The following is a 27455-nucleotide window of genomic DNA, read 5'->3' as shown; positions in this document are numbered from 1 at the left end:
CTAATACAGTGATTTAAAAGACCAAACTCGCACCTAATGTAGGCTGTACTAGATATAGGAACAGGCAAGCGGCTTCAGAATATTTAAGGTTTAAGGTTTTGAGAAAGTGAGTGATGATTTCAAGAAATGTGTTTTAGCAATTCAGAAAAACTGTAAAATTGGTTGGTTGAACTGTTGTGAACACATTGGAGAATTTTGTACACAATGTTTTGAATGAAAACTTACAAGCTGTTTAGGACAATTCAGATAACTGTGTTAATTGTTTTGAGATCTGAGTTTGGACAAATGTGTCAAATCGATTGAGAAAAAATGTTACCAGGGGAAACCATAAAACGTACACTTACCCTTATCTAAATTATAGCCTATATGCTCCAAAGTGCCAGCAGATGGCATTGTAGTTTACTTCTTCACAGAAGTAATCGTTAGTGTCAACTTTAGGCTATATTGTTGGCAATATGGATGATATGTACATTTTTCGCTCATCTGCAGCTTTCAAATCTCATTCTCAATGATGCAAGAGGGTTCGGGAATGACATGAGGGGTTGTGTGTAGGCTACTACGGGATGCAGCTGTTTTTTTTTTGTTTTTTTTTTACCTTTTCATTAGAAAATTAGCATTAACAAAAACACGAACTTAAATGAAAGATCTTGAAATTCTATTTACAGAGCCTATAGGGCTGTCAAAGAAAGAAGTGTAATTTCTTTAAAACATATATGGCATTGTTCACTTTAAAACATCGTTTCATCATCTTTAAATTACCTGACAAGTTGTAATAAAACACTGCGGTATACTTATTTGAGAAATCTCAGATATGCACAAGATTAGAATATTAAACAGTATTCCAATGCACCTGTTACGTTCTTTAAAAAAAAAAAAAAAAAAAAAAACTATTTTATCTAATGAGTTTTGGGTTGGAAATTTGTCTTGCTGGAAGGAAGGAAGCAATCTCAATGCATGTACTGTACAAGTGAGGCAAATATAGCATGCTCTGGGGAAAGAGTGGGAGAGGGAGGGAGAGAGAGAACGCAGCACACACGGTAGCGCGCGAGACAGAGACACATCATTACAAAAGGCGCATGCACAAGAAACAGACACATTGCATTTGTACACCTGTATTACTGTCTTAGCTTATGATAACCCGCGCGAGGGAATATATCTTAGGATCTCTGCGTATACCGCTCAAATAGAGGCGTCACTGTTCACTCGTGATACTCTCTTCCTCGGCAGGCATATGAATTTCGTATCGCCGTTTCTTCCAGTAAGCACCAATGCATGCATGCATCCGCCTCCCTGCGCTCTCAAATAGATGGTGCAAGTAAAGATGTCCAAATCTTCCGCAGACCCTCTGTCTGGTGTAGAAAGCGCTTCTCAGTCGCACTATTTCCAGGTAAGACTTTTGGGGGGGATTTGTATATGTTCTCGTAAATGGTTAATTTTTGGCTACTTGTTGTTGAGCTGTCGTGCATTGAAGCCTTCATATATCCGCAGAGCGCTACAGCTACACAATCTGCCCGTGTAATATAGCCTTTTATCGCGATTTTAATCAGACACGCGCAGTTGTTTTTAATGAGCGGAGGCGAGATGTTGATAAGATGTTTGATGCTCCTCCACCATCCGCGAAACTCCTAATTCCTGTTTTTCCTCCGCCCTGAGATTTCACTCCGCAACCAAGGCCTCGTCCTTAAGGCCAGTCATCTGTAGGCATAGTGTTTACAGTTCAAACACTTTTCTCTTTCAGTTTCTAATGATTGGTACGTATAAACGGCATTAAAATGGATAACCCTTACTAGTCATGTCATGGGGTCGGGTCTCACCTGTAGCCAACTTAAGTCCCATGGTCACCTGTCCTATCCCTGTTTCAAATACCAAGCTTGTAGTTGTGTTTTTGAACATTATTGTTTCTAGGTCTAAGTTGGTTATTAGTCCAAAATAGTCATTATGGTATACCATCTTGAACCAGAAACAATACTGGTCATTCTGGAGTCAAGAGAATTTTGGGGAAATGGTGTCTGTTCAGTCAGCTAACCAGCTTGTATCAAATAATGACCATCTTAGACCATTTTCCAAACACAACTACCATCTTAACCTGGATTTTCCAATACAATTTCAAGGCAATTTCGCAACGTTTTGGCGAATTGGTGGCTAATTTGTCTGAATTCGTGCGACCTCATTTGTACATTTTGTGTACAATCTGTTTACACCCCGTAACCTGTTTAGGAGTGGACCTTCATGCTTACTTTTTTTTTCTCTCTAAAAATCATGTTTTCATTCGATGACAGTGTATGAATTCATATAAAATCGCCACCTCGTAGCTACGTTTCTCGTGTGATCGGGTTAAATTTACAGAAATATTGTCTAATATATATATTAAAAAAAAGAACAAGAAAGATAATGTATCTGTAGGGTAAATGTAGAGTAGTTTTGGGGGCAACTGACACTTTGACTTTTCAAAAAGTTTATTTTTTAAAGAGATCGTAAAACTAATCCTTATGAATTGAGTGGTTTAGTAAAAAGATTTTCTGAAGAGTGAGACAAGATAAAACAGCACCTGTTTTATGAAGTGCAGACAAGGCATCTTGTGTCTGATGTTACTGTAACCGGGTGACTGTTTGTGTTGATGTGGTTGTCTCCATATAGCTACCACGAAAGTTGCCAAAGCGCAAGGGTCGTTTTAAACGCTCAGATGGCAGCACCTCGTCTGACACCACCTCCAGCTTCATCAAACGACAGGTAAGATTCTGCTTAATCAATCAGAGCATCCATATTCATACAGATGCCAGCGTATTGTTTCTGTCATTATGTATTCATGTGGGGTTGTTTGATTGGTCACTGTACTGTATGTGCATCACTGCTTCACTGCTTTACAGAGGTTGTATAGTGTGACCAGGGGAAGTGACTTAATAGAGGCTGAAATTTTGGTTTCAAACCGATGAACTTTACAAAATGTTTGTTTTTGCCTTCAAATAAATTAAAAACAAAATTAGAGCATGAAGGTTACAATTCGGTTCAGATATTGACACTTGATGCGTCAATACATTATCACTTTACCTTCTATTCATGTCCATGGAGTTTGACTTGTCTGACATTTAATTGAACAATCAGTTGGCATTAGACAAAGTTGTAAAGTTAAGGTGGAGATGATAAAGATGAAGATTCAAAAGGTTCCAAAACAAAGGTATTTAATATAAAACAAACTCAAGTTATCCACAGATGAAGAACAGGTATCGTGACAGCATGTAAGACACGACAATACCGAACAACTGAAGTGAGCACAAAGGGGAACTTAAATACACAGTGATAATGAGACAATGACAAACAGCTGTGATGATTAATAAGTGTTCATGGAAACTGATGACTGGCGGGAAAGTAGAAACAAAGGAAACAGGAAACTAACGATAACAAAATAAAAGTCCATAAGATTAAAACTAAATGCACTGTTCATGAGAGAACGCCACCTCCCGGAAAGGTGCAGCCTCGAGCCGTGATGGATAGCTCGAATGGAAGAAGGGTGGAGGTTCAGGTGGTGGACGAGGGACCGGCGAGGCGCTGGAAAGCCATAGGCTGGCAGATTGGAGGGACCAGGGCGGAGCAGATGGCAGAAAGAGACATGTAGGAGCTGATGGGAAGAACCATGGAGGAGTTGACGGTGGGAGGAACCATGAAGATGATGGGAGGAGCCATGGAGGAGATGACAGTGGAAGGGCCCATGGATGGCTGATGCGATCCCAGAGCGACCCAGGAGACAGCCATGATGGAGGCGGCCCACAGCGGCAGTGATGGAGGGAGGGGCCAGGGTGGTCCTTCAAGCCAGACAGACTGTGGTGACGCAGGGAGATGGTGAGGCCTAGGCGACGTCCGGATGGGCCGAGAGGCCTGGTGACATCGATGGACTGGGAGACCAAGGCAAAGTCCTGGCGATGAGTGGTCGAGGTGAAACCAAGGGGCCGAAGGACTGAGGCGACGCCGGTGTGAGTGAGGACTCCAGTAAAGCCTGAGGGATAGAGGAGCCCGACGGAGCCGTAGGGGTGGAGGGATGGAGCACAGCAGACAGCTCAGAAGACCATGGCAATGATGGAGCGTTGACTGACCAGGACGGAGCCAGTGGGACGATGGAGCCCGGTAGAGCCAAAGGGATGACGGTCCCAGGTGGAGCCTATGAGGAAAACAGCCAGGGTGGAGCTGATTGGTTGACACGCCGAAGCAAAGCTTGGGACTTCTCATACCAGGGCAGCGCTAGGAAAAGAAGATCCGAAAGATGTACCGGCCAGCGTCCAGCATGAGCACAAATAAGAACTTAAACACAGTGATAATGAGACGATGACTAACAGCTGTGATGATTAATGAGTGTCCATGGAAACTGACGACGCGCGTGACATTAGGAACAAAGGAAACAGGAAACTGATAACAAACTAAATCTCCATGAGAGTAAAACTAAACACACAGTTCATGACAGTGTATGCTGTATTTCATCTTTAATAAAAGGTTATGAGAGGTTTTGCCAGGTCAAATAATTTTAAAACTGTTAAATTTTCCTACTCAGTCAAAATATTACAAACTATTGCAATTTGCTTCAATAGACATTTAGAAAGAGTCTTTGTAAAAATATCTGGTTACACTTTAAATTTTAAAGTGTCCTTGTTACAGTGTAATTATACATTTCAGTAATGAGGAATAATATAAATAATATGAAGTAATGTACTTACTATGGTTAGGAGGATTATGGTTTGTTTTAAGGTTAATTGCATGTAATGATGTGTATTTTACTGTTATTACAACAGTAAGTACATGTAACGTGTAACAAGGACACTTGTATTTGAATTTCCGGATGTGTCCTTGAATTCCCTTTTGATTTATTCAGTTTGACATGTCTAAACAGCTTGTGTAATGTGTTATGTGTAAGAGCTGATTATAGCCATAGGTTTCATTTATGCTGTAATTCAAGACGTGGCCACTAGATGGAGGCAGTTCCATTACTCTACTGCAACGTCTTCATGTATTATTTAAGAGAATCTTTTGAAAACACCAAAAGGAAAAATAGGTTATGACAAGCGCACTGAATTTCTCCATGGCACACTTCAACATCTATGTCAGCCTCGTTACATCAATTAATTTCCTCTGTAATGAGTGACCCAAATTCTTCGGTTTGTTCTGCTCACACCATATAAGCTCATTTGTCTTTATATTCAGCCTATCAAGAGTGACACCCTTAGATACCTACTCCAAATTCTTCTGTTCAGAAGTTTACAGACAAGGTTTAAATGGCATTAATGGGGACATTGACTATTCGGGCATCCATCTGCCATGCAGCAGAGAGTTTATGTGTGTGTGTGGAAAGAAGAGGGGGCATATTGAGCGGGTTGTTAATTTTCATGACCAGGAGGTCGTGGCAGTTTCAATTTTCTCTCAAAATATCAGTTCTTAAAATAGTAAAATAATAAAATATTAATGGAGCTCATTCGGAGTGGAGCCTTCTGGTGAATGTTACATCCTCATGCTCTTTCTTTGTTCATAAAACTTGTGCCGTGATGCCGTACCTGAAAAAAGCATCTGTGACGTACATCATTGAATCCTTACGCACTTAAATCCTTAAATGAACCGTCTCTTATATGTGGACTCGTGGCAGCTTCTAGGGGTGTTAAAGACAGTGGTGAATGTGCTGCATTTGATAAATGGATGCTTTACTTAAAGTCATAGTTGACCCAAATATGAAAATTCTGTCATCATTTACTCTCCCTTAAGTTGTTCCAAACCAGTATGAATTGTATTTCTTCTGTTAAACACAAAAGAAGATATTTCGAAGAATGTCAGTAACCAAACAGTTGATGGGCCCCATAGTATTTTTTTTTACTATTTACTATTTTCATACTATGGAAGTCAGTGGAGTCCATCAACTGTTTGGTTACTAACATTCTTCAAAATATCTTCTTTTGTGTTCCATAGAAGATTCATACATGTTTGAAACAAATCTTTTCTTTGACTCGGGTGGGGTTGTCTTGCTGGATAGTGACTCATCTCTGCAGGAGAAACAGTGGCATTTACCTGCTGCTGTTGAGAGGATCTATTTCAAGACCCAATCCCATCCCATCTGCTTTCTTACTGTATGGAAACGTACCCTACATGAACCGTCTCTTAAATGTGGACTTGTGGCAGCTTCTAGGGGTGTTCATTTTTGCATGGAAATTGATATTGATTAAAAGCGTATATAGCCTTAAAGATCTCCGGGTATAAGCCTTATAATATACAACAGTGACTCTCTCTCTGTCTCTCTCTGGTTTCCTTGCATTTGATCATTTCTGTGCATCGTATCATTCCTCCTTCTCTGCTCGCTTCATCCACTCTGAGAAAACGTTTAGGAGTCTTGATGCAGCAGACATAAAGATGAAGAATATTTACAAGATTCTAGCTACATCCTACTTCTAGCATTCGCTATGGTATTATGTATCATTTTGGACAAATATCATGATAGTAACATTTTATTTTTTGGAAATATGATGGTACTCGTTTTTTTTACTGCAGTATACATCAAAGTACCATAGTATTACCATCTGATAACATTACTGTACCACTGTACCACCACAGTAGCTACTTTTCTGTGAAAGAGGACTCTTGATCTAAAGGCTTACATAACATGCACGTCCATGCATCCTTCAGCCCCTCCCACTCCAGAGCACTTCAGGACACTCTGGGAAGAGAAGGCATTGAGTGCGATGCTATGTAGTGATTATCTTTCTGACACCTTGCTAAACAGACATTGCATAACAAACTCTCAACCACTCTCAGGTAACCCAGTTTGGACACAGAGTGGAAATCAGGTTTTTTTTGTGGTGCAGGTAAATACAGATAATAGAAACGTGCCGTTATATTTCTGCTGGTCCGTTTTAATGTGTGAATTCAAAATATGAACTAGGTGTAGATCATTATCTGATTGCTTGGAACAATATTAGCACACTTCTCCAATACTACCTTCACAATTTGAGAGTCCGCTCCAGCCCATTAGCCCAGCCCAGAGTCCTCTCCAGTCCCAGAGCCCAGCCCAGAGTCCTCTCTAGCCCATGAGCCCAGCACAGAGTCCTCTCCAGCCCACGAGCCCAGACCAGAATCCGCTCCAGTCCCAGAGCCCAGCCCAGAGTCCTCTCCAGTCCCAGAGCCCAGCCCAGAGTCCTCTCTAGCCCATGAGCCCAGCCCCAGAGCCCAGCCCAGAGTCCTCGCCAGCCCCAGAGCCCAGCCCAGAGTCCCCTCCAGCCTACAAGCCCAGCCCAGAGTCCGCTCCAGCCCCAGAGCCCAGCCCAGAGCCCAGCCCAGAGTCCGCTCCAGCCCCAGAGCCCAGCCCAGAGCCCAGCCCAGAGTCCGCTCCAGCCCCAGAGCCCAGCCCAGAGTCCTCTCCAGTCCCAGAGCCCAGCCCAGAGTCCTCTCTAGCCCATGAGCCCAGCACAGAGTCCTCTCCAGCCCACGAGCCCAGACCAGAATCCGCTCCAGTCCCAGAGCCCAGCCCAGAGTCCTCTCCAGTCCCAGAGCCCAGCCCAGAGTCCTCTCTAGCCCATGAGCCCAGCCCCAGAGCCCAGCCCAGAGTCCTCGCCAGCCCCAGAGCCCAGCCCAGAGTCCCCTCCAGCCTACAAGCCCAGCCCAGAGTCCGCTCCAGCCCCAGAGCCCAGCCCAGAGTCCGCTCCAGCCCCAGAGCCCAGCCCAGAGCCCAGCCCAGAGTCCGCTCCAGCCCCAGAGCCCAGCCCAGAGTCCTCTCCAGTCCCAGAGCCCAGCCCAGAGTCCTCTCCAGCCCACAAGCCCAGCCCAGAGTCCTCTCCAGCCCACGAGCCCAGCCCAGAGTCCTCTTCTGCCCACGAGCCAAGCCCAGAGTCCTCTCCAGCCCCAGAGCCCAGCCCAGAGTTCGCTCAAGCCCCAGAGCCCAGACCAGAGTCCACTCCAGCCCCAGAGCTCAACCCAGGGGGGTTCTGTCACAAGTGCACTGGTCCTCCCTCACTACTGCACACCCTCCCTCACTCAGCCATAATCTGCATCTGCACCTGATCAGCACACTCATCACCACAGTATTTAAGCACACACCTCAGCCTCAGTCATTGGTCTGGTCAACGCCTTGAACTACGGATTACTTACCTGACTACACACCTAAGCAATTTACCTCCTGCAATTCCTCCAAGTTCATATATTCCTTGTTCCCATGTCTGTTCTCCAGCTTGTGTCCCTCCAGCATTCCCACTATTCCTGTAAGACAAAGACATTGTTAGATAACACATCAAAATAAGTATACTCCTATAAAGCACGACACAAGATTATTAAAACAATGATTTAAAATGCACTTGATGCATGACCATGGCTTGATTCAGAATAGATGGATCTATTGTGGAGTCTAGTTGACTGGACACATACACAAACACACATGAGAGAAGGTTGATGATGTGTTGTCATTAGCATGAATGAGGGGGCGGGATCTGTGATGTCATGATCTGTGATGTCATGATGGCAATGAAGGTCAGAGTAACAGATTGTGAGTGTGTACGTACAGCAGAGCAGCCTGTGTGTGTGAGCTGCTGATGGAAAGACATTCATATATATAGACAGTATGTCTAACATCTAGTCAAGGTAAACTTTTCTTTTCTTTTTTCATCAAATCAGGTGATCCGGTATTCCGTGTTTGAAGAACATACTCATCAATTACTATTAATTACGGTCTGACTATTCACTGATGATTTAATAATGTGAAAGTGGATTTGTTATGGATAATGTTGAGCAGTGTTCCTTGTTTAAGTGTGCTTGTTGTGATTTTAATTTCTGTGTGCTGATATGAAAGGAACATGCAATATTGTTTCCATAAAAGACTTCATGTTTTAAACAGGAGTAGGATGTTTTTAGTTATTTCCAGTTTGACTTAGAACATTTTTCTCTTTTAGGATCCTTTATCCAGGGCAAAAGAGGGTCTAAAAGTAACATTTTTCCACATCTGCCAGTGTTGACTGAATTGAGAAAAATCACTTTCGTTGCCATAAATATTGCTTATCAGCCATAAAAATGTATTTTGTATTAATTTTTCAAATGTATATGATGATTATATTATTTTACTACAGAGGTGGACAAAGCACACAAATCAAGTAATTGAGTAAAAGTGCAGATATCTATTAGGTTCCATTTGATTACAAAGAACTGCAACTGCCCTATAAGGCCTTAAATGGTTTAGCAGCTCCGGTGTATTTAACCGATCTTCTATTGTGCTACACTCTTTAAGGTCGTAAAACTTTGATATTTTGGTAGTACCTAGGATATCTAAGTCCACTAAAGGAGGGAGAGTGTTTTCACACTTGGCTCCTAGCTAGCACTAGTCAACAAGGACGATTATTTATACATAAAAAATGTTTTATTGTATTACCAAAACTTGTCATATAGCCTACTGATAGCTACCCTACTGGTAATTTCTGATAATTCAAGTGTACAAGTGAAAATAACAAAACATCCTATATAGTACCAAGAAATGAAGAAAAACTAAATGTGTGTTGTTGATATATAAACATTCAATATAAAACAGACGTCACATAGGGCAAAATGTGTTAAGATTTGAAAAAGAACGCTATGCAAACATACAAGTTTTATATAATTTGATACTGCAATGGCTTCGGGGAAGATGCATGAGCATTAATTTGCATTGTTTTAATGTTATGTTTAGTTTTTACCTAAAACCAACCCCGTTCAGATGGTAATAGGCTTCACAAGTATGGACATGTCCACATTCAAGCATTTCGTGCTTAAACAGCTCACCCTTTTAAGCAGATTTAGTTCACAGACAACTAACAGTCATGACCTAAATATGATTTACATTTACAATAAATCCTAAAGTTCAGCATTAGTAACTAACTATTCGCACCTTCAGTTGCTCCAGGTATCCCCGTTCTTGGCTCGTTTTGGGTCAGATTTGTGAATTCAGTGAATCGTAAACTGGAGACTCGCTCTGACAGATCATTATGAACCAGTGAGTTGTTGACTCAAAAACAGATGCAATCGGATCGGTCCAATTCACAAATGAATCGTTCAGTGTGTTCGGACACCACTATCGTGTCTCTGAGCGGGTGACGGTTTCTTAAAGGTACAATATGCAAGAATTTTGCATTAAAAGATCCCATAATCTCAAGGCCAGTGTTATATATTTTGTTAAGTTGATTACTTACAATATCCCAAATGTTTCCAACTATTTTTAAATCGTGAGAAAAGTGCAATTTTAACCAAGGAAACGGGGCGTTAGAGCAGGGGGGAGCTGGGAGTCGCCAGTCAATTGCGTCATATCCGCGTTACCCTCGGTTTCCGCTCGTACTGCGTGGAGTCCTGGACAAATGCGGAAGTTGTAGTTGTAGCGTCTATCAAGCAACAAACGTTAGCTTGTTTCTTGCAGTCGTTATGGAACACAATTATTCTTTACCGATTGCAGCTGGTTCTGTCGACAAAGCATGCTTAATTTTTATATTTTCCAAATGTAGCATTCGGTAATAGTTATGTTTATGTAAGGGAAGTATTATTGCTTTAGATTTGTGTTTAGTTTATTGACATTGTTTATCACGTCTGGTGTTTATGGCCATGTAAATAAATATAGCATGTGTTATACATAAAGATTAATCAGTATTTTGGCAAATGATGTGGGTATGTTCGAATGTACTTTTACAACAATTGTTTAGAACACTTAAAACTGCGCAGTGCTATCACAACAATGAATTCGACATATACAGTAACATCTATGATAACCAATTTAGTATTAAACCTTACTTTTCTTGCGGTTAATTCATTTTAATGAAATAAAAGTGTGATGAGGTTCAAGAGTCAGGAAGGAAGAAGACAGGGATCGGCGTGACTGGGACTCGTACTTTATTAAAATAATAGAAAACAAACAAAAGTCGTGCACAACGCGCATTCACCGTGGCAACCGCGACGGCTCAAAACAGTTCAAAAATGAGAGCTCGGATCCACCGGTTTTCTTTCTCTGCGTCCAATTTTCTCTTCAGTCTCTCTCTCGTTCCAGCGCGCGGCTTATAAGCGGTCTCTCCACGCGGATCACAGCAATAAGACACAGGTGTTCGTCATTTGCACTTGACCTACTCGTCTCTTCTCTCTCCCATTACAGACCGCGCTGAACCACGCCCCCTCGCCACAAAAAGCATGTCATTATAAAAAAAGAACTTAGCCTCATCCATGAAAATGATTTTTCGATTCCCGTCTGACTGATTTACGTCCACGGTGGAGTTTAAAACGACAGTTCCCATCATTCCATGCTCCTTCACATCGTCATCAAGCTACGCCGTTGTTGTTGTTTGGAATGTAGCGCCCTCTAGCGGCAAAAAATTATTGCATATTGTAGCTTTAAGTTCAAAATGAAGAGGACGTCTTTTTATGAAATGTAGAATTATGATATTATGCTTTTGAATCTAGTAAAGTAAAAGTACAAATAATTTGTTACTGTCCACCACTGTTTGACTATTTGTTTTTGTCTTCTCTTGGTGAAACAACACCTGTCACAAAGAACTGATGTAGTTTTATTTTTGCACAGTGTGACTACTTTTTTGGAAGTTACAGTAAAAGTATGACAATAACATAATATCATTTGAATATCATTTGAATCGTCTTCAATTGTGTAGCAATTTATAAAAAAAAGTTACCAGCTAACTAGCCAACACGTTTTATTTTCTCTCCGTAAAATTTAGACTGAAGAACCATCTTTATATCAGACAGACACAAAGACTTAGGCCTACAGCATTCACACTCATTTCAATTCTTCCTCCTGCTCACTTTTGAGAGAAAATCCTGATGATGATGGCGTTTTTATACAATGTGAAGGAAAGCTCAGATATTATTGCAGGGTGTGTAGCACTGAGAGCAGTGGTGAAATCCATCGCATTAATAATGGATGGAAAATGGCCGCTCTGACAGTTCACAAACGGCCATAACATCATTAAGGATCACTTAGCAGGAGCACTTTTCCCGCTTGTGCCACGCACAGGCCATAAACACAGGGATGGTAATGTGTAGATATGGGTGCTTCATTCCTGTGTCTGCCTTCTTCTCTCCTTAGTAAACAAAGAGTTTGTCCCATGCATTTTTCTATTGCTCTACATGTTTGCAGTCCCCAAGAACTCAATAGCCCTTTGTCAGCTTATGTTTTTGTTGCTGACACATTCCATGAATACAATACACTTTGGTGTGCTATTACATTTTTAAAGCATTAGAGGCATAAATTCCATGTTGTTTTGTTGTGAGAAGAACTAGAGACATAAACTATAATCCAACACACAATTAACTTAGCATGAAAAAGTAGCTAGTCCCACCTCAAACTTCTCAACTGTATCCAATATTTTGGTTGGGAATACAATTGATATTCATTGTAGTATATTTAATTAAGATTTCAATTCACATTTATTTGTATAGCGCTTTTCACAATCCATGTTGTTTCAAAGCAGCTTTACAGAAAACGTACAGTTCTAAGATAATACAAATCATGCAGTTTGCTAACATCATGTATTCATTATATGAAAAATAGCAGGGGGCCTAACACTGACCCTTGCGGCACTCCATAATTTACTGACATTAACCTGGATAATTCCCTGTTTATATAAACAAAATGGTAACGGTCATATAGCAGATAGGTACTATCTAAACTGCCTGTCCCTGAAAAGCGGTGTAATTTTGTAGTTGATCTAAGAGTATTTTATGATCTACTGTATAGTGTTGAATGCAGCACTAAGATCAAGTAAAACTAGTATTGAGATACAGCTTTGGCCAGAAGCAAGAAGTAAATTATTTGTAATTAAAACGAGCACAGTTTCTGTGCTATGATGGGGCCTGAATCCTTACTGAAAATTTTCATAAATATATATATATATATATATATATATATATGAAGACTTCAGATGCAAAAGCCTCTAAGTGCCATCTGAAATTTTCTTCTAAAATGAGCATTTTTATCAAGCTCATATATTTAGGTTCAGTAATTTCACTTTAATGACAATTAATAGGTAATTTCCATTGCCATTAAAGTGAAATAACTGAACATAAACATACAAGCTTGATAAAAATGATAATTTTAGAAGAAAATTTCATACGGCACTTAGAGGCTTTTGCATCTGAAGTCTTCATATATATATTTTTTTTATGTATTTTTTTTTTTTGCAAGGATTAGCACAATTGAGTGGACAACTTTTTCTAATATTTTAGACATAAATGGAAGAAATGGGTCTGTAATTTTACAATTCATTTGGACCTAGTTGTGGTTTCTTAATGAGAGGCTTAATAACTGCCAGCTTGAAGGGTCTTGGGACATGACCTAGAGAGAGAGAGACGAGTTCATAATATTGAGAGGAGGCTCTTCTGCTACAACAACTCTTTCAGTAATTTAGTGGGTATTGGATCTAATAAACATGTTGTTTGTTTAGATGCAAATGATTTATTTAGCTCTTCCTGTCCTATAGTTGTAAAGCACTGCAATTGTTCTTGAGGCTGAATCATAAAATGCTGTCAGAGGTTTACAGTTGTATTTCTGATGCTTTTGATTTTCTCAGTGAAGAAAATTCATAAAGTCATTACTACTAAACTGTGTTGGAATATTCAGTTAAGGTGACGTCTGTTTATTTGTTAATCTTGCCACTGTACTAAATAAAAACCTTGCATTGTTATTTTCTATGAGTTTGTGGAGATGCTCGGCCCTGGTGGCTTTAGAGACTTTTTATAGCAGGTTATTTGTGAATCAATCTTTAGTAGGTTTGGATAATTTTTCTACCTGGTCGATAACATGGAGCGATATGGCAAATATCAGCAGTATGCATGTAGTGCATCATTTTGCGGTAGAATCTACATCAGTAAGATCAGTTCCTTGCAATATAACAATATTACAATATTATTGTCACCATGATGTCATGTATTGTCTGCACCTGTTCTCGTTACTCCCTTATTAATTTACCTTCCTCCACCTGTGCCTGTTTAGCTCCCTCCTCACTCTGTGTATTTATACTCCCCGCTCTGTTCATCCTTTGTCAGGTAATGAATGTGGTCACGCTGTATGTGTTACTCCAGTAAACTTTAATGTTATTTGGATCCTGCATCATTTGTCTTCCTCCCATCATTATTTTCAGTCAGCAAAACCATAATATTTATCCTTGTCCCACATGTTGCGTTTTACCGCATCATTTTCCTCCGTTACAAAATTGTAACATTCCAAACATTTTCAAATTCCATAGGGTCTTTAAAATTGTGACACCCAATAGGTAAAACATGACTAAATAATTATTTTTCTTAAAAAAAAAAAAATCATATCACATGTCATATCCATAGCAGTGATGGATAAGTCACTTGAAACGGAAAGTTGTAATTGTATTTTCTTATATATATAGTATGTATAAATAATTTACAATAAACACTGCAATATTCCATTAAAAAAAGAATAGTCAATTTTGATTTCATGGTGACTCACAAATTATAAAATGTAGGATTAGGAGTTTGTTCAAATCCTATTACTTTGCCTAATATATAGTATATGATATTAAAAGTGATGCTGCCGTAGAAAACATCAAAATCAGTATGTGATGTTACAGCAAAGATCATTCGCTCTCACTCGGCCTGTTATGTTACATCTCTACTGCAGAGCTACCTACAGATGGTGTGTGTGTCTGTGTGTTTAGTCATAGTTTGGGGACAAATTTATTCCCAGAAGTGAGCTAAATAAAACCATTCTTTGGGGACATCCAGGGATGTCCTCAATTGGAAAACACTGCAAAAATTATTTTCATAATCAGAATATTAGTCTTCTGTCTAGTCAAAAAAAAAAAATCTCAAAACAAGATGAATTTACTTGATTATATTATGTTTTGGATACTTAAGGGCAGTTTACACCACGAACAGTAACTATAACTTTTTAATAATCATTCTAATTTTATGAGCATAGGGAAGTCCACATCACAACTATAACAGTAACGATATTTTTTTCAGATAATGACTGATGAAAACATTGACAGCCAATCAGAATCCACCCACATTTAAATAGCTTGAGCATTTAAAGCAGCAGTTGGCAAAACTACAGTACATGCTTGTAATAAACAGAGCGTTATTATCATAGGCAGAGCATGTGTAAGGCTGGGCAAGGCTTAGCCTTCCCCTGGCCCCGGACTTGAGACTAGCATGGAATTTTCTCACTCAAACCGCTGACTACCGGTGCTTCTGATTGTTTTTGAGGGAAAAGCCGCCCATAACGGCTGGTCTAGGATAAGTTTTCTCCATAAAAGTAGCATATTGGTGAAAGAGAGTGCTCTTGAGAGCGTCAAAGGTTTCTATTTACAGCGTGTTTTTGCATTACTGAGCAGTGTAGCCAATCACAAACGTATCTGTTGATTTCTTGAACGCAATGGCCAATCAGAGGTGTTTAAGTTAGAATCCACTCACGCTCTTTCTAGGCGACATTAAGAATTTGACTAAAACTTTTGTTTTGCTGCATTAGTTAAGGCAATGGTTATTTATTTTAAGAATTGGCTGCCATGCCAAATCACGCATAAAATGGGAGCGTTTATGCTGGGATGATTAGGTTTCATGACATTCTATTTAAATATGTTTTTAAAAATGTTCTCCTCAGCCTTACCCTAGAGTTGGTTCACCCCCCGCCAATGGTTATTGTGCATTGATTTGGATGCTAATTTCATCATTATAGTTATTGTTCTTGGTGTGAACAGGTCTTTAGCTATATCTTGAATATACCTTGAATGATTCTTATTTTACCCTTTTTGTTTGTTTGTTTGCTTTAAGCATAAAACCAACACCATCTAGTGAAGCGAGTTGTTTAAAACCATTTTAACATTGAATGTTTCAACCAAAGACATTTAGATGGAAAATATTACTCAGCTTAATTTGTATTTGAGAGACAGTACAGTTGTTGTTTGGGTTGAATGTGAGCATCTCAAGAGACATGTCCTTTTTTCATGGGACTTTTGGTCACGTTGGTCTCTGTATCTCTTCCCATACCTGTCTCTCTCTCTCTCTCGCTCTCTCTCTCTTTCCCTGTCTTCCTCTCCTCCCTCCCATGTGTACTGCTCGCTTTGTTTGAGGCTGTTCTTTGGAGCTGACAGAATCAGGGCTGAGTTTCAAATATAGGAGGAAGCATCGCCATGGCCTCACCAACCAGAAGATAGTCTCCCACCAGCCCAGAATTTTCCATTCATTTTCTCCTCTAATTTTTATCGCCTTTATCATTCCACCTACGGGCGGCAATGTGGTTTTACACGCAGCAGGAGGGATTCGCTTATCTTTACACTATTATGTCTTATCTAGGTCTTATTATTCCCTTTTATTTCTGCCTGCCTCACAACGAGGTGGTATTGTTTGATAACCCCGAGCGTATCTTGATGCTAAAATATGAATGTGTCCGATGGATAAATGATATCCATGATGCAGTGAATCTATGGAGATTACACAGAGAGAGGGAGGAGAGAGAGGAGATTACACAGAGAAAGGGAGATGATCTATGTGCTGTAAGGGGAAAGGAGAAGCCGGGGGGGTGGGGTGGGGGGATTGTGTGCTATATTTGGTGTTGCAGTGAAAGCGGGAGTGGGTGTGAACCAACTTCATCTGCCATCAGAGACTCACTAAGAAAGGGGGTGTGGGTAAACATCTGCACACAGCTGAGGAAAAAGAGGGTGTGGATGTGGGCTTTTGTAAGGAAGCAAATCAATTTATTTCCAAAACAATGATGTCATAATGGTAGCAGACGAGTATAATGATGATGCAATAATGAGAAGTTATAAGATAGTGATTGAGAACAAAATGAAACACCAACTGCATTTACAATTATGCATTTGCCAGACGCTTTTATCCAAAGCGCCTTACGTTGCATTTCAAGGCACACATTTTTACATTCTAATCAGTTCTCAGTTCTTGCTTTCCCTGGGAATCAAACCCATGTCCTTGACGTTGCAAGCACCAATGCTCTACTGTTTGAGCTACATATACAACAACCCAGCAAGCAATTGCCATCATTTCACCGTCTAGGTTAACTATAGACCCGATGGTCCGGCCATGAGTAACCCACTTCTAGACAAAATAAACTTGAGTTTGGTTACATGTCATTTTTGCCAAAATAACTTGCGAGATGTATGCTATTCCATCATATTAGCAAAGTCAACAGAGATTACGAGGTTTCATTTCTTTGACATGTTCTATGCTATTTGTAGCCCACTTATAGTCAAAACTGATTCATTGTAGTTTTATGGCCAGGTAACGCATGAGATGGTTGATATCCCATCATGTTACCAATGTCATATCTACAAGATATCCTTGTCATTTCATGACATGGTCAATCTGTAGTCACGATTTAGCTATTAAACAACTATTAAGACGTCTTTTAAATGCAAAATTGCTTGCTGGGAGATTACAACGCTCTAGAAAACTCCTAACATCCAAGCAATGTGTTTAAAACACTCAGAACACCCTTGCAACCACATCACCATCCACAACAACCTATCACAAAACATGCATTTTCATACAAGAATGCGTAAAAATCGAGCTCAATTTTTGCAACTGAATGCACGCCTCTGATTAAAATGTACAACACAATACATCTTTTCTTTGTGTTGTTTTCTGTGAGCTAGCCAATATATCTTCATCAAATCAATATCCTTCAGCAAAAAGAGAACAGCACAGTAGTGCTCAATTATGTTTTTGTTATGAGGAAGATTAATTACTGATGTTGGATGAATGCTACACGGAGACATTGGCGATGACACGGCGCACTATAAAATAGCTGAATCTGCAAAAACAAGCCTTCTGTTCAGAGCTGGAGAGAGTTAAATATGCTAATGTCTGCACTTTCTCGCCTTTTTTCTTCTTCTGTGTGCTGTCGTGAATACGGTCGATAAGGGTGTGTGTGTGTGTGCTTTACCTCATTCCTCGTCAATATGGCATTGTTAAAACAAAATGTTAGAACACTGGGGCACTGATTTTCACTGGGATGCTTTATGGAGCACTACATTGTTTTTCCACTCATAATGTAGATATGTGCCTGCCATGTGTGTTAATATACATATATGTATATATATAATCACCCCTCACATTTCAGCAAACATTTTAGTATATCTTCTCAAGGGACAATACTATAGAAATGAAACTTGGATATATTTTAGAGTAGTCAATGTGCTGCTTGTATAGCAGTATATATTTACTGTCCTCTGAAAATAACTCAACATACAGCCATTATTGTCAAAATAGCTGGCAACAAAAGTGAGTACACCCTAAGTGATAATAGCGGTACGTCATTTAACCATGCAAAGCCACATGTCCTATTCATCATGTTCATGTTTTTGTCTGCTTGAAAGGACCATACAAATTTGTGTATCTTGTATTAGAGCAGTTAAAATTTGTGCTTTGAGTAAAATTATCTCATACTGACCACTGGATGTTCAACATGGCACTTCGTGGCAAAGAATTCTCTAAGGATTTGAGAATTAGAATTTTTGCTCTCCACAAAGTTGACCTAGGCTATAAGAAGACTGGTAACACCCTGAAACTGAGTTACAGTACAGGCCAGGTTCACACAGAGGTTTTTCAAGACGGGTTCCACTCGAAACAGGCCTTGCACAGGTCAATCAAAGAGTCCTCATGCTGTGCGTCAGGTGCAGAAGCTGGCTTCAAAAAACAGACGCATGAGTGCTGCCAGCATTGCTTTAGATGTTGCAGAAGCGGAAGGTCAGCTTGTCAGTGCTCAGACCATACGCCGCACACTGCAACAAGTAGGAAGCCTCTTCTGAAGCTGGCTCACAAGAAAGCCCGCAAATAGTTTGCTGAAAGCAACCTGTCCAAGAGCTTGAATTACTGGAACCATGTCCTGTGGTCTGATGAGACTAAGATAAACTTGTTTGGCTCAGATGGTGTCCAGCATGTGTGGCGATACCCTGGTGAGGAGTACTAAGGAAACTGTGTCTTGCCTACTGTCGAGCATGGTGGTGGTAGCATCATGGTCTGGGGCTGCATGAGTGCTGCTGGTACTGGGGAGCTGCGCTTCATTGAGGGAAACATGGATTCCAACATGTACTGTGACATTCTGAAGCAGAACATGATGCCCTCCCTCCAGAAACTGGGCTGAACGGCATGATAACGACCCCAAACACACCGCCAAGATGACGACTGCCTTGCTGAGGAAGCTGAAGGTGATGGAGTGGCCAAGTATGTCTCCAGACCTGAACCCTATTGAGCACCTGTGGGGAATCCTCAAGCGGAAGGTGGAGAAGAACCACGTGTCTAACATCCAGCAGCTCCGTGATGTCATTATGGAGGAGTGGAAGAGGATCCCAGCAACAACCTGTGCAGCTCTGGTGAACTCCGTGCCCAGGAGGATTAAGGCAGTGCTAGATAACAATGGTGCTCACACAATATATTGACACTTTGGATACAGTTTTGACATGTTCACTTAGGGTTATACTCACTTTTGTTGCCAGATATTTTGACAATAATGGCTGTATGTTGATTTATTTCAGAGGACTGTAAATATACAAGCAGCACTTTGACTACTTTAAAATACATCCAAGTTTCATTTCTATAGTTTTGTCCCTTGAGAAGATATACTAAAATGTTTGCTGAAATGTGAGGGGTGTACTCACTTTTGTGAGATACTGTGTATATATATGTGTGTGTGTATATATACAGTGAGGAAAATAAGTATTTGAACACCCTGCTATTTTGCAAGTTCTCCCACTTAGAAATCATGGAGGGGTCTGAAATTGTCATCGTAGGTGCATGTCCACTGTGAGAGACATAATCTATAAAAAAAAAAAATCCAGAAATCACAATGTATGATTTTTTAACTATTTATTTGTATGATACAGCTGCAAATAAGTATTTGAACACCTGAGAAAATCAATGTTAATATTTGGTACAGTAGCCTTTGTTTGCAATTACAGAGGTCAAACGTTGCCTGTAGTTTTTCACCAGGTTTGCACACACTGCAGGAGGGATTTTGGCCCACTCCTCCACACAGATCTTCTCTAGATCAGTCAGGTTTCTGGGCTGTCGCTGAGAAACACGGAGTTTGAGCTCCCTCCAAAGATTCTCTATTGGGTTTAGGTCTGGAGACTGGCTAGGCCACGCCAGAACCTTGATATGCTTCTTACAGAGCCACTCCTTGGTTATCCTGGCTGTGTGCTTCGGGTCATTGTCATGTTGGAAGACCCAGCCTCGACCCATCTTCAATGCTCTAACTGAGGGAAGGAGGTTGTTCCCCAAAATCTCGCAATACATGGCCCCGTTCATCCTCTCCTTAATACAGTGCAGTCGCCCTGTCCCATGTGCAGAAAAACACCCCCAAAGCATGATGCTACCACCCCCATGCTTCACAGTAGGGATGGTGTTCTTGGGATGGTACTCATCATTCTTCTTCCTCCAAACACGTTTAGTGGAATTATGACCAAAAAGTTCTATTTTGGTCTCATCTGACCACATGACTTTCTCCCATGACTCCTCTGGATCATCCAAATGGTCATTGGCAAACTTAAGACGGGCCTTGACATGTGCTGGTTTAAGCAGGGGAACCTTCCGTGCCATGCATGATTTCAAACCATGACGTCTTAAGGCCTCATTATGCTTCTGCGTCAACTCCAAGGCGTAGCTACGTCGTCACTCCTACGGCGTCGTGGCTGTTTTATGGTTCTGCGTCGGGTTGCATTGCATCGCGGTGCATTTCACCGCCAGAACGCTAGGTGGGGTGTGGTTCGCGAATCTCTTTGCTAGTTTGTTTTGGTTCCGTGCGCTGGTTCCGCGCGAGCGAAAGAGAGAGAGTGTTGTTGCCCGTCTATGGTTGTTGCAGCTGGAGCTAATCGACGTTGAACAACAAATGTAAATAAACTTTTTTTCAAAACAACCATTGATCTATTAATGTGCAATGAGTAAAAAAGCACGCCAAGAACAAAGGGCAAAGGTTTAAGTATACAATAAAAAAAAAAAAAATAAGAGTAATAGGTACAAGAAACACACAATATAAAACTGAAACACAATATAAGTTAACCGTAATATAAAACATTATCTAAGAAAATGAACTATTTACAAAAGTGCACTGAATCACGAGGATGCAAATGTTCAGTCTTGCTCTCTGCTCTCATACACCAATCACAGCCCTTGCGGTCTGCGTCGCCTCGACGCGTAGTTACAATTTTTTGGAGGTGCACGTCGAGCTACGGCGGAGGGGTTGGAGAGGGGTTCGCGGCGACGCAGAGGGGTCTGCGGGGGTACGCCGTCGATTCGACGCAGAAGCATAAAACAGGCTTTAGTGTATTACCAACAGTAACCTTGGAAACGGTGGTCCCAGCTCTTTTCAGGTCATTGACCAGCTCCTCCCGTGTAGTTCTGGGCTGATTTCTCACCTTTCTTAGGATCATTGTGACCCTACGAGGTGAGATCTTGCATGGAGCCCCAGTCCGAGGGAGATTGACAGTCATGTTTAGCTTCTTCCATTTTCTAATGATTGCTCCAACAGTGGACCTTTTTTCACCAAGCTGCTTGGCAATTTCCCCGTAGCCCTTTCCAGCCTTGTGGAGGTGTACAATTTTGTCTCTAGTGTCTTTGGACAGCTCTTTGGTCTTGGCCATGTTAGTAGTTGGATTCTTACTGATTGTATGGGGTGGACAGGTGTCTTTATGCAGCTAACGACCTCAAACAGGTGCATCTAATTTAGGATAATAAATGGAGTGGAGGTGGACATTTTAAAGGCAGACTAACAGGTCTTTGAGGGTCAGAATTCTAGCTGATAGACAGGTGTTCAAATACTTATTTGCAGCTGTATCATACAAATAAATAGTTAAAAAATCATATATTGTGATTTCTGTTTTTTTTTTTTAGATTATGTCTCTCACAGTGGACATGCACCTACGATGACAATTTCAGACCCCTCCATGATTTCCAAGTGGGAGAACTTGCAAAATAGCAGGGTGTTCAAATACTTATTTTCCTCACTGTATATATATATATATATATATATATTATATCGGTCTGGCTGATTAATTGAGATTTGATAATTTCGAGATTATCAGCATTAACCAAGAACTGTGCCAGATTGGCTGAATAACAGAAGTGACCAATGGATAGTGCACATTTTCTATTTTCACATATTTATAGATAATTTTGAGGTAACAGTTATTTGTGTAAAATGTCAAATAATTTAGTTAAATGTGTATTCAAATAAATTCATTGAGTTAAAAATGTATGCATGTATTAATTTCAGTGAGTTTGTCATTTCTATCATATTTGCTATCGTTACAATGTATTTTGTACAGTGGGGTCCAAAAGTCTGAAACCACTCATGTAAATGTTTATATTTTACATTTTTCCTCTTTTTTTTTGGATTACAAATTATATATTGTCATTAATATTGTCTTTTCCACAAAGGAGCCACATGGTCAATATACAAATTGACTTAGAAATATTACAAATTGACCTAGAAATGTTGCAGAATATAATTATACATTTTTAATTATACAACCCCAATTTCAGAAACGTTGGGACAAGAATCTGTGATTTGTTAAGTCTCTTGAACCTTTATTTAACTGACAAAAGTACAAAACAAGATTTTCAATGTTTTCACTGATCAACTTAATTGTATTTTGTAAAAATAAACTCATTTTGATTTTGATGGCTGCAACACACTCCAAAAAAGTTAGGATAGAGGCAAAATAAAAGTGAAAAGATTATAGAATATCCAAGTGAAGTCCAAATTTTCCCTTTTTAAATCCTAAAATTGACTGTTAATTAAGATTAAATTAGATTTTGAATCACAGATAACACCAGAATAAATGCATAAAATGTGATTTTGACAACGTTGAAACATCAAAGATGCTTTTTTTTCAAATGATGGAATCGTGGTGGAAAGATTAAATGCTGATGCGAGTCTTCAGTTGTTGTTGTTGGTGGTGGTGATGATGATGCTGATACAGTGTTTGTTAAGCTTTCAGTCATTTCCCCCCCGAAGCATTCTTGCTCACTGCAGCTCGGCTAGTACTGAGGTGCTCATTTTCAACCCTCCCTCCATTTTTTTTCTTCTTCTAACAGCTTGTACCGCCCGCTTGCATTTCATTTGTCTCCTGAGTTCCACACACACACACACACACACACACACTCTCTCTCTCTCTTGCTCTCTTTCTGTCTTTCGCCTTCCTCCATCCCTGCTGTGAGGTTCTGTGGGCAGTCATGACTGTTTTGGGCTCTGGATCTCGGTGTTGTTTTTGACTGCCGTTGAGCGTTATTGCTCTTCAGAGTGGGCCAGGAAGGGCCACCAACCACAAGACTTAGAGAGTCCTGGAGGCTCTCATGAGCTCAGAGAGAATGAGATAGCGTTAAAAACACCTCAAACCATTGTCTTGAAGAAGGTAGGTGGAATTTACATGATTAGGATTTTGCAATGGGATGATGACTTTGAATGTCAGAGAGAGGTGATTTTTAAGATTTGTTAAGTTCTGTATATTATTGTTGGTCTGGATGCACAAATTTTAGCACTGCCTTTCAGTTCATTATTGTCATGGTTATGGAAGATGTTGGTATCGCTTTGAAATGCAAATTCCACTGTCATTGGCATATTTGGGTGATTTTTGTTTTATTAAAGTCGAATCATTACATGACTGCCTCGTGTTCGCCACTCTAGTGCTGTAGTAATCTGTCACCTTAGAAGGCCGTACAGATGAAATCTGAGAGGATCACTCTGCCACAGATCACAGTTGTATTTAATGCATTTATTGAATTTCCAACATTTGTAGTGTACAGGCTCCAGTTTTACCCCAGTGGAATCTGTTAGACATGTGTTTCTTTGGATGGTTTAAAGCTGGATGTGCCCATTAGGACTGTACAGACCATTGGAACAGCATTTGATGACTCACTGACCAAAAGCATTTCAGCTCTGGTGTTTCTCCAGTGGTTAATTGTACACTGTAAAAAATATATAACCTCCCAACTCAAAATTTTCTAGTGACTGGTCACATCTAAATTTTTCAATTGGCCCAAGTGTAATTCTGTTAATTATAAAATTACATTTACAGAATTTCACAAAATTTTGAGTTGGGGAGGTTAGAAAGTTTTTACAGTGTACAGACTGTATACTGTAAAAGATGATTTTTGACAATTGTTAAATTAATTAAAATGAGTTAAAGCAACACAGTTGCTTAACATTTTGTTTCTACTTAATTTAATTATGTCCAATCTACTTAGATATGAAAAACTGAAGTTTACTCAGGGCTCGACAATAAGGACTGCATTGTGCTGCATCGTCATGAAAGTTTGTCATTTGCATGTGTTTTTAAGCCTTGCCCATTTAAAAATTAATGCGCAAGAAGATGCTAGAAGTCAATTCAATACTTGCTGTTTAAGAAGTTTTGTGAACTGACAAATTCACACAAAATTGTCAAAATGCCCGAATTGGCGAGTATCCTCATAAACAGTCGGTTATGTCTTAAGTGAACATAAACAGTTAAGAAATAAAAACTGTGTAAGGGCTGGTTCACACAGAACGAGTTTTGCTTTTAAAAGCACGAGATGCAGGTCAGTGGAATGAAAAAAAGATGCTGAGATGCTGAAAAAGACACGAGACGGGAGCGCAATGGTTAAAGACATCAGTCTAGCGCGTTTACATTGATAACCAATGGAAAAGTAGCACAGTTGAATGGAAAAACAGTATATTGGATCCGTAGCCTAATATTCCTGCTGCTGCCTGTTCTTTAATGTTAATCAAAGAACAAGCGAAGAAAAAAATCGTTCACTGCTTTTGACTGAATAGCTTTTGTAACTTTAATTAGGATTCATCTAAATTTAGTTTGTACAGTGAAGACTATGCAGTGTTATTTTACATTTGATTACTTTATTCAAATTCTGTAATTGAAAATTACTGTTAGACCAACCTGAAAAACTTGAAAAGCACTGTTTATTTCATTTGTGTGAAAATGTTAGCAGGGCAAATAAAAATTTGAACCACTGTCCGACTGGGCCAGTAGAAAAAATCCTTAGCGTTGAGCCCTACTTATGTATCATTAACTGAAACTGGGCAGAAGATATTTAGTTCCCAGCATGCTTTGCATAGGACTGGATGCAGGACAGTAAATGTTGAAATTAAGTGTTACTTTATGTGTTTTGAGTAAATGGAAAGACCTGTTAGAGTTATGTATAACATTTAAAATATTTTTTATGTTGTTATAGTTTTTTGTGGTTACCATTGTGCTGAAGAATAGAGCTTGTGCTTGCGCTGTGGATGGCTGCATGAATTTAGTTCATTTGCTTTAGTTCATTTGACAAGTACAGTAACTTCTTACTTGTTCATTGCAAACACCATCTATGCAAGCTACAGATTTAAAATGTACAGTAACAAATAAGTGTTCATATTACTTTTACAAGTAATTCGTTGTGTAATGTATTGATAATCGTTTGATAGACTTTGCCTTATTTCTTTTAGTGAGTCATAGCTGTTAAAGTCGACATGAAACAGAAGTTGCAATAGTATTTTCTTCCCTATTGTGACATGTATCCAAGTGAACGGGGCTCTTGAACAAGAAAAAATGTAGGGTAGGACTTTTTGTCCACAGGGAATTGATTGGATTTTTTCCCACATGCACAGTAAAATTCTAACAATCTTACAATTTGGCTACAGTATATAATGTTGTAAATCACACACTCTACAATATAGTATGTAATTAATAAATAAAAGGTTTTTTTTTAAAGGACTTTTGTTATTGTGCACGTATTATGTGTTTTATTATGTGTTCTCTGAACTTTCTTTCATATATATATATATATATATATTTTTTTTTTTTTCAAAGTACCACATGAATAAGAGCACTTTTGCCAGATAAATGCTTCACACATATAAAGTAAAACACTTACTGTACATTTAACTTTGCATGTCATATATACTGTTTAACTTTCAATATAAAGGCCTATTGTTAATTGTTTCAAGACATTATATTGTAAAGTCTGTTTGCACATTTCATGTGTCACTTCTTGGTCGTAAACTTCTGGCCATCAGCCTTACTGTATAGCTGTATGTTTTGTGGTGATCAATGAGAGTGTTATGACTAGCTAAGCTATGTTTGCACTACAAGTTATGGGCTGTTTATTGTACTTTTTCATTTCTCTATTACGCCAAACAACGTTCTTGGTTTCCCCTTATTCCCCGTCCTGCAGGGTTCAGCCGATTCGTACACGAGCAGACCTTCGGATTCCGACCTGTCAGCGGAGGAGGACCGCGAGGCGTATCGGCGTGAAGCCGAACGCCAGGCCCAGCTGCAGCTCGAGAGAGCCAAGGTTCTGCGCTTTTACTATTTCTTTGCACAATGGGTAGCGACAAAGTGTCCATCTGCATGTAGCTTGTGACATGAATGTGTTGGGACAGGGCATCATCCGTACAGATTGGTTTAAGTAACAACATTTTCTTAGCATTTAGATCAATACTGTACACTTTAAAAGGATCAATTCATTGTTTCTTGATATTCGCTTGTGTCTGCTGAGCTAAAATAAAATGCAAATGTGTATGCAAAAGGGACCTTTTACTTTATCTTACAACATTTTGTCCCAAATTGTACACAAAAATACAACCAATGGTTCACTTTCTTGTAAAATTTCTATAAATTCATTCAAATGTTACACTGTTCTGTTCAATTACTGTGTATTTGAATGTACATAACTAATCACCTGCCTAGCATTATATAATGTAATGTCACTTACTATTTGAATTACTATGCATTAGTTATATTAGATAATTATTTATATATTTTCTATGCCGTTATTATCTAGCTTTTAATAGAGCAGCCACACACACACTGCTATGTGATTATTAACATTGCTTTCTCTGGCAGTCCAAACCTGTAGCGTTCGCAGTGAAGACGAATGTGAATTATTGCGGGGCTCTAGATGAGGACTGTCCTGTTCAGGGTGCTGCCATAAACTTTGAAGCCAAAGACTTTCTGCACATTAAAGAGGTGAGATGCACGTACAATACATGCAGACGAACGTGTGGAAAGTTCTGCAGGTCAGTCTATCAGGCTATTGGCTAACAATGCCCATAACACCATAATGGCTCCTCGTAATAGTGCTGAGTGTGTGCTTTCCTTGTGTTGCAGAAGTACAATAATGACTGGTGGATCGGAAGGCTGGTGAAAGAGGGGGCAGACATCAGCTTCATACCCAGCCCCCTCCGACTGGAGGCCATGAGACTCAAACAGGAGCAAAAACAACAGAGGTTTCTCTTTCTCTCTCTGCCAAGATTGTGCACAACTGTGCTCTGTATATATTTCAGACGTTGGATTACGTTTAGATGCATAGAAATAAAATGCATTTTATATGAAGGTAACACTTTACAATAAGGACCCATGAGTTAAAGTTAAAGTTAATTTACTCACCCGCCTCAAGTTGTTCCAAACTTGTTTGAGTTTCTTTATGTTGAACACAAAAGAAGATATTGTGAAGAATGTTGATAACCA

General features: G+C 39.7%; 1 protein-coding gene across 5 annotated transcripts in view; it reads left to right on the top strand.

Moving 5' to 3' along the window:
• The first annotated feature begins 564 nt into the window (after positions 1-564).
• cacnb3a (calcium channel, voltage-dependent, beta 3a) overlaps positions 565-27455 on the top strand; it is a 42973-nt gene continuing 16082 nt past the window's right edge. For 2 of the 5 annotated variants that reach the window (XM_084428155.1, XM_084428156.1), the window contains exons 1-5: positions 565-1387; positions 2638-2730; positions 26161-26280; positions 26832-26954; positions 27096-27214. In XM_084428155.1, coding sequence (XP_084284281.1) covers positions 1307-1387; positions 2638-2730; positions 26161-26280; positions 26832-26954; positions 27096-27214 — 536 coding nt within the window. In that variant the 5' untranslated portion in view covers positions 565-1306. The remainder of the gene's footprint in view (positions 1388-2637; positions 2731-26160; positions 26281-26831; positions 26955-27095; positions 27215-27455) is intronic. The other 3 variants (XM_084428157.1, XM_084428153.1, XM_084428154.1) reach the window with 3 other exon arrangements.

This window comes from Rutilus rutilus (genome assembly GCF_951802725.1).
Source record: "Rutilus rutilus genome assembly, chromosome: 13".
Lineage (NCBI taxonomy): Eukaryota > Metazoa > Chordata > Actinopteri > Cypriniformes > Leuciscidae > Rutilus > Rutilus rutilus.
The sequence above is the reverse complement of the archived record's forward strand: the minus strand, read 5'-3'. Positions and strand labels throughout refer to the sequence as shown.